Raw genomic sequence first — 7,747 nt, 5'->3', positions numbered from 1 at the left:
GTCGCCTGTTTCTTCTCTCCAGAGATGCTGCCTGCCCCCGCTGAGTTGCTCCAGCATTTTGTGTCTATCTTCTCCATAGTTCGGAGTTCAATAGGTGCAGGAGGAGGCCATTCGGCCCTTCGAGCCAGCACCACCATTCAATGTGATCATTCACAATCAGTACCCCGTTCCTGCCTTCTCCCCATACCCCCTGACTCCGCTACCATTAAGAACTCTATCAAGCTCTCTCTTGAATCTCTCTCAGTTCCTCTGTATTTTATCCATGTTCCTGATTTATGGACAAGGTGATCATTTCCAACGCCGAATGGAAGGGTGACCGTTTCAGGGTTTCATCTGTGGCTGTAGCGGTCAGCATTGCGTCTTTAAGAAGGTGAGCGATGTGGGTAGGGGTGAGGTGCGGGCGGGCGGGGGCGGCGAGGGCGAGTCAGACCGACTACCCTGCGCTTGGTGTAGCGGGGCGGGGGAGCGGCGCTCAGTCGTTGCCGCGATGTGGTGCGGCGGTAGTCCCCTCGCTCCCTCCTGCCGCCGGACTCAGCACAGGCTCCAGGAAGAGTAAAGGCTGCACCTCCTTGGGTTCTGGCTGGAGACGGTCACCATGGGCTCCAGCAACCACAGCGCTTCCAGGGAGAACCCCAACTTGCCGCTGCTATCCGTTGGACCAGAAGGAGTGATCGTACCTGTTATCTTTGGCGTGATATTTCTCCTGGGCGTCACTGGGAATACTCTGGTGTTGGTCGTCCTGGGACGGGCCAAGTCGAGGAGGGCGCGGAGTACAACCAATGTCTTCATTCTGAACCTGAGTATCGCCAGCATTGCCTTCCTGACCTTCTGTGTGCCCTTCGAAGCCACCATTTACACGCTGCCCGACTGGATCTTCGGCGCTTTCCTTTGCAAGACGGTGCACTACTTTAAAATGGTCACCATGCTGGTGAGCATCTGCACCATGGCGGCCATGTCGGTGGACAGATACATCGCCGTGGTCCGCTCCAAGCGCCCCTCCTGCGGCGGGACCACGAGGAACGCCAGGGTCGGGGTGGCCCTGACTTGGTTGCTGTCTCTGTTGGTTGCCGTGCCCGTAGCTCAGCACCAGACCCTGCTGGCCGGACACCACGGAGCGCCCAACAATTCCTTCTGCTGGGACGTGTGGCAGAACAAACCCCAGGAACGCGTCTACAAAGTTGGCATCTTGGTGATCGGTTACTTGCTACCTCTTCTGCTAATCTGCTACTGCTATGCCAAGGTAACTGGAGCCTTGCGGAGTACATGCTATGTCCCGGGGTGTATGGTCCAAGCGCACCAAGTTGTGTAGCAAGGAACTGCAGATGCTGGTTTGCACCGAAGACAGACACGTAAAAAGCCGGAGTAACTCAGCGGGTCAGGCAGCATCTCCGGAGAGAAGGAATAGATGATGTTTCGGGTCGAGACCCTTCAGATTGAGAGTCAGGGGAAAGGGGAACGAGAGATATAGACGGCACATAGAATAAATGGATGAAAGACGATCAAGGAAATGTGGATGGTCCATTGTTGGCAGTGGGCTAGATGATAACAAGTTATACAGTTAAACTCAACAGGACGACAGTGAAACTAGTACTCCCTGGGGGAGTGGGGAGGGATGGAGAGAGGAGAAGCAAATTGTTGCGGGGATAGTGATCTCGGGGGCTACTTTGAGAAGGGGAGTGAGCCGGAGAATGGTGGCAGCTCACAAATTCGGCATCAGGTCCCAATTCACATTCGGTAAAGTGCGAAGAGGTCCGCCCCGTGTAGCTCAGTCCCGAGGTCTTTTAAAACCCTTACTGGTGAAGCCGGGTCCCGACCCGAAACGTTCTCTGTCCATTCCATCCACAGATGCTGTCTGGCCTTCTGAGTTTCTCCAGCACTTTGTTTTGTTTTTTTGCTGCTGGGTTATTCCGTGCGTTCAAAAGTCTGGGAAATCTCAGTACAATCCTTACAATTAAAAATTAAAATAAATCTGACTAGTGTTCATATTCTGAAGGTAAGAAAAAAACAAAAATGTTAGAAACGCTCAGCGGCTCAGCTAACAATCTGTGGACAAATAAATAGTTAACATTTCATAACATAACATAACATAACATAACAACACTTTATTGTCATTCGGCACAACACCGAACGAAATTTCAGCAGTCACAAGACACAGCAAAAAAGAAAAGAACACAGGACACCCGACCCCAACACAAACATCCATCACAGTGACTCCAAACACCCCCTCACTGTGATGGAGGCAACAAAACTTCCCCTCTCTTCCCCCTGCACCCACGGACAGGCAGCTCGACCCCTACCGAGGCAACCGACACGCACAGCCCCCGCAAGAGGATGGAAGGCCCCGCGGCCGAGCCGCCCCGGGCACCGAAACGTCCCGCGGCCGCACCGGGCGATGTTAAGTTCAGCGGCCGAGCCGCGCCGGGCACTGAAACGTCCCGCGGCCGGGCCGCGCAGGGCACTGAAACGTCCCGCGGCCGAGCCGCGCTGGCGATGTTAAGTCCAGCGGCCAAGCCGCACCGGGCACTGAAACGTCCCGCGGCCGAGCCGCACCGGGCACTGAAACGTCCCGCGGCCGAGCCGCCCCGGGCACTGAAACGTCCCGCGGCCGAGCCGCGCTGGCGATGTTAAGTCCAGCGGCCAAGATCCTACGAGATCCTACATCAGATTACAATACCCGGGCATTGGTAGTGCAACGGCGTTGTATCCAAGGATTGATATGGTCTGACAGGACTGGTGCATACAGACTCGTTGCGAGGATGGATCCCTTATCGAACAGGATCTGCTGAGAATCCAATATATTAATCCACTTAGCGTGGGTGTTTACATTAAGCATTACACTGCGTCAAACTGTACACAAACTTGCTTGCTTTATTTTATCAACGGTGGTAAACAAACACTTGTAAATCATAAATAGACACAAAACGCTGGAGTAACTCAGCGGGTCAGGCAGCATCTCTGCAGAGAAGGAATGGGTGACGTTTCGGGTCGAGACCCTTCAGACTGAGAGTCGGGGGAAAGGGAGGCGAGATATATAGACGGCACATAGAACAAATGAATGAAAGATATGCAAAAAACAACGTCGATCAAGGAAAGGTGAAGCCCACAATGGTCCATAGACAGTGAAACTCAACAGGATGACAGTGAAACTAGTATGATGACTAGGGTAGGGGAGTGACACAGAATGAGGGGATGCAAAGGTTAATTGAAGTTAGAGAAATCAATATTCATAGCGCTGGGTTGTGAGCTGCCCAAATGAATCGGACCTGTAAGTGTGCTACACATAAGAGCTGCTCTTTCATCACTTCTTGTCTCTCCCTCAGATCTTGATCCATCTCCACAAAAAGATGAGGAACGTTTCAAAAAAATCAAAGCGCTCCAAGAAAAAGGTAAGAATGCAGTGTGGATCCCACACTTCTAAAACCTTGCCATTCCTTCAAGGCATAGAGGATATTTCGAGTAGTAGAATCAAGGAAACTTCCACCAACTTCCCTTTGGGAACTCCTCTGACACCACTCTGGTAGCATTCAACCCATGCCATAACAGTCATAAGACATAACAGTCTTAAGACATAATAGTTTAGTTTAGAGACACAGCGTAGAAACAGGCCCTTCGGCCCACCTAGTCTGCTGCTGACCAGCAATCCCCGCACATTAACACTATCCGATACACTCTAGGGACAATTTACAAATTTACCAAGCTAATTAACCAACAAACCTAAGATGAGTCTGAAAAAGGGTTTCGACCTGAAATGTCATCCATTCCTTTTCTCCAGAGATGCTGCCTGTCTCGCTGAATTACTCCAGTATTTTGTGTCTATCTTCGGTTTCAACCAGCATCTGCAGTTCCTTCCTACACAACCTACAAACCTATGTGTCTGGAGTGTGGGAGGAAACAGGAGCACCTGTTTTTTTCCACCATGGGAGAAAACCCATGTGGAGAATGTACAAATTCCGCACAGACCACCTGGAGTCCGGATCAAACCCGGGTATCTGGTGCTGTAATGCAGCTACTCTACTGCTGCACCACAGTGCCTTTCAATATATATTTTTAAATATCACTTAAATGTTTTTATATGAATCTAGTATTTTTAAAGATAGTGATATCTCTGATTATCAAAAGCAGTTGAAGAGCACTTTAAGCATTAAATATCAAAAGGGCTTTCGGGAGCAGAGGCTCAGCTGCCTGAGGTGTAGTCACCACTTGCACATCACTCTGCTTCTCGAGATAGGTGTACGGTGTAGCTCCATTTGTTCCAATGACCACAGTACATTAGTGCACTTGAGGTTCATGCAGGGGGCAGGTTGCAAAAGTGAAGCATGGGGCAGATTGAACATCAGGTACATGTTTTTTTATTCTCATGTCCAGCCAGTTTTGCTGTCATGTACTGAGAGAAAATGCCTGATCAATAGTCCTATCATTTTGCTGCAATTGCCTATGAGTTGGTCTTCCTTAGTCTCTATTCCTTCGTCTCAGGATTTCTGTCATGATTTCATTATGATGTGGTTGTAGACCATTTATTTATTGAGCATTTATTCATTTTTATTATTTAACACAGTATTCCCGATTTCCTTTTTTTCATTTGCATGCTTCTTAACCCTCTCAATTTCAAAATTTCACTCTCGCTTTCCTCATTAATTCTTGTTATTACAACCTGTCCAGCTGGAAAGAAATAGATGAAGTTTCATTTAAAAAATGTAGATAAATGTTACAGCCTTCTGATGAATTTCAGACACGAACATTCACATTATTTTTTTGTGTGGATTTGCCTTTAAGTCTTTCACTATAATAATATGACATATAAAGGATACTTTTTGCGGGATCGGTGTTTTCAAATCCCTTATTTTATGGCAATTATCCAGATACTCCTAAAATTCTTCTTTTTTTTAATTGGCCCCTCAAATGCAAAATGATCTGATGGTTAACACTGGGGAAATATGTCACAAGGAAAGAATTCCTAAAGAATGACAATCTTATGATTTAATATTTCTTGCTTGTATATGTCATGGAAGGTTTTTCTTTCAAACCATTTTAATAGAAAATGAAACGGGCTTTGCATACAACTGAGAACTCTTTACAATCACATTTGCGTAGGTTAATTATCTTTGATCAGTCTTATGTGATAAGTTGATGGGAGATTTAGAGCAGAATTTCAGAATGCGGTTTGTAGAATCGTTGCAGTAGTGCAGAATGACATAACATTATGGTGATACTGAAATATCCCCATATAAAGAAATCATAAAGCTATGGTAACGTTTATTTTATGATACCAATCTTGCGGGTTCAAACAGAAAACAGTCAAGCCGAGTAATATTCAAGATAAAAGCTATTTTATGGTAAGTAGGAATCATGATTAGTGCCTATTTTCACATGAAAGAACGGAATGCACATGTTTGAAACTGACATGTGCTGGTTTCAAGTTCATTGTAAAATGATCCTTTGCCTCGGGTGAAGAATTGAAAGTTGGTGCAAGAATGCTCACTAAATTGGCAGTGCCCTGATGTTACTGGGTGAAAGGCCATGACTGTTTCTGATCGAGTTTTTGATCATTCTCTAACCTACAACACCTGTTTTAGACTGCACATCCTATTCCATCTTAACCTATAAACCCTTCCGTTGTCATGAGAGGAATAGATAGTGTAAATGCAGAGTCCCAGAATAAGGGAATCAGGAACCAGAGGCCAGGTTTAAGGCGAGGAAGGAAAGATTTAATAGGAACCTGAGGGGTAACATTTTGGACAAAGGATGGTAGGTAAATGGAATGAGCTGCTGGTGGAGGTAGTTGAGGCAGGTACTGTCACAAAGTTTCAAGAACATTGGACAGGTACATGGACATGATAGGTTTAGAGGGAAATGGGCAAAGGTCATTGCCTGTTATGTGCATGTGAACACTTCTTTATCACTTGTTTGCCTCTGCCTGCAAAGGGCTAATGGGAATGGATAGCTTTGTTATAGAGGATGTAGATGGAAGTTGACTGCAACATTAAATATTTGTTACTTAAATCTGCTTAGAATCCTAAGCTATTCCTGTGCTCCAGTGCACTCTGTTTACCTGAACATGGAGAATATGCAATTAATTCAGGTTATCTACCTGGAAATGATATCCAGCCTCACTAATAATTACAACTGAATAATGCAATTGTCCTCAGTATTTGCATTTTATTTCTGCTAACTCTGAAATTAAATAATGTTTCTTCTTTACTCTCTCCACAGACTGCCCAGACAGTCATGTTAGTTGTGGCCACTTTTGTGCTGTCTTGGCTGCCTCAACACATCATAACCATGTGGGCTCAATTTGGATGTTTCCCTATAACTGATGCATCCTTTGCATTCAGGATCATCTCCCATTGCATGGTGTATGGAAATTCCTGCATCAATCCCATAATATATGCATTCCTTTCGGAAAACTTTCGGAAAGCCTGCCATCAGGTCTTTGTGTGCAAATTCCTTTTCCCACGTCCCATTGAGGAAAAAGTTGTAAGGATCCGCATGGACAACTTCACTGCGGCCCCTACCAGGACAAACAGTTGAAAGCATTGCCTTCTGATGTGTACACCAGCCGAATGCACATCCTGTGAATATGCACATCCATCGAGAATGCAAACGATGATAGCAGATAGCTGCATTATACAGGCACAGAATGTTGTGATCATAAACCAACTTAGATTAGCATTGATCTTAAATCATCTAATGTGAACAGATGATGGCAACTACACTGGAGCACAAGCTACAAATGTTGAACGGGTGTGTTCTTCACACTTGTAAGACACAAGACATGTGTTGAGATTTAGCAGTTGGCAATGAGTGGAATTCTGAACAGATGCAAAAGGATGGTTGTGCTTGAATGGTAAGCTTTTGAACTATCTCTGACATTTTCCTATTTCACAATTTAACAAATTTTTGGTTATTGTTTGAAGGTGTCTAATCAATAAGCCTGCTCCTTCACAATTCAACCTGGGAACTGATCTCTATTTGAATTCTTCCAGATTTCTAAACCAGCTTGTAAAGTGATCTTGTGCAGTTTGATTTCACTTTACCCTCCAGTTCGACTCAAAACATGGTGACAGAGCTTAAAAATAAGTTTTGAATTAGAATTTATGCACCTGTTTAATTTTTCCACCTTTACCTTCGAGCAAGAACACTCAAATTATAACCCACAGGCCAACTTTGCCTTGGGAGAACATTTGGATTTTCTTGCTAAGGTGCCTCTGATATTCTGCCACAGTGTCTATGGAAGACCATTGCTTTATGATCTACCTCACTGGTCACGCAGGGTAGGTGGGAAGAAGTGAGAGAATGGTATAGGTTAGGGATTAGATTTATGAATTGGATGTGGGGGCTGCCAGGGAGATGGTAAAGAGTCATTAGACCTGGTAAGGTGTATATAAGTAGAAACAAAGAACTGCAGATGATTGGAGAGTCATTAGGATTATTGTCCTAGCAGTACAACCAATAATAATTGGAAGTGGTGGGGATGGTCAATAATAATGTAAAGGTCTAGATGGCACTTACCTCCAGGAAGATGGAGGCTTCAGACTCTATGGTACTGCATTCAATGTTCCCGATGTGGCCTCATGTACATCCGTGAGACCAAGAGTAGATTTGGCAACCATTTCTCTGAATGCTTGCACACGGGCTTACTGAATATCCTGGTTGCTGACCATTTTAACTCTCCTTCCCCTTCCCACACTGACCTTTCTGTCCTGGGCCTCCTCCATCACCAGGTATTTATCTCACCTGCTGAAGTTTC

At 45.5% G+C, this 7,747-nt stretch overlaps 1 protein-coding gene across 1 annotated transcript; it reads left to right on the top strand.

The window, feature by feature from the left end:
- Nucleotides 1-595: 595 nt before the first annotated feature.
- Nucleotides 596-6,812, top strand: galr1b (galanin receptor 1b). Its single transcript, XM_078401530.1, has 3 exons — nt 596-1,240; nt 3,321-3,386; nt 6,211-6,812. Exons 1-3 carry the CDS (start codon nt 596-598, stop codon nt 6,526-6,528), a joined length of 1,029 nt encoding a protein of 342 aa, XP_078257656.1. The 3' UTR covers nt 6,529-6,812.
- The last annotated feature ends 935 nt before the right edge of the window (nt 6,813-7,747 follow it).

This window comes from Rhinoraja longicauda, chromosome 6 (genome assembly GCF_053455715.1).
Source record: "Rhinoraja longicauda isolate Sanriku21f chromosome 6, sRhiLon1.1, whole genome shotgun sequence".
NCBI classification, from domain to species: domain Eukaryota; kingdom Metazoa; phylum Chordata; class Chondrichthyes; order Rajiformes; family Arhynchobatidae; genus Rhinoraja; species Rhinoraja longicauda.
Note: the sequence above shows the minus strand (reverse complement) of the source record. Positions and strands in the feature narration are given on the sequence as shown.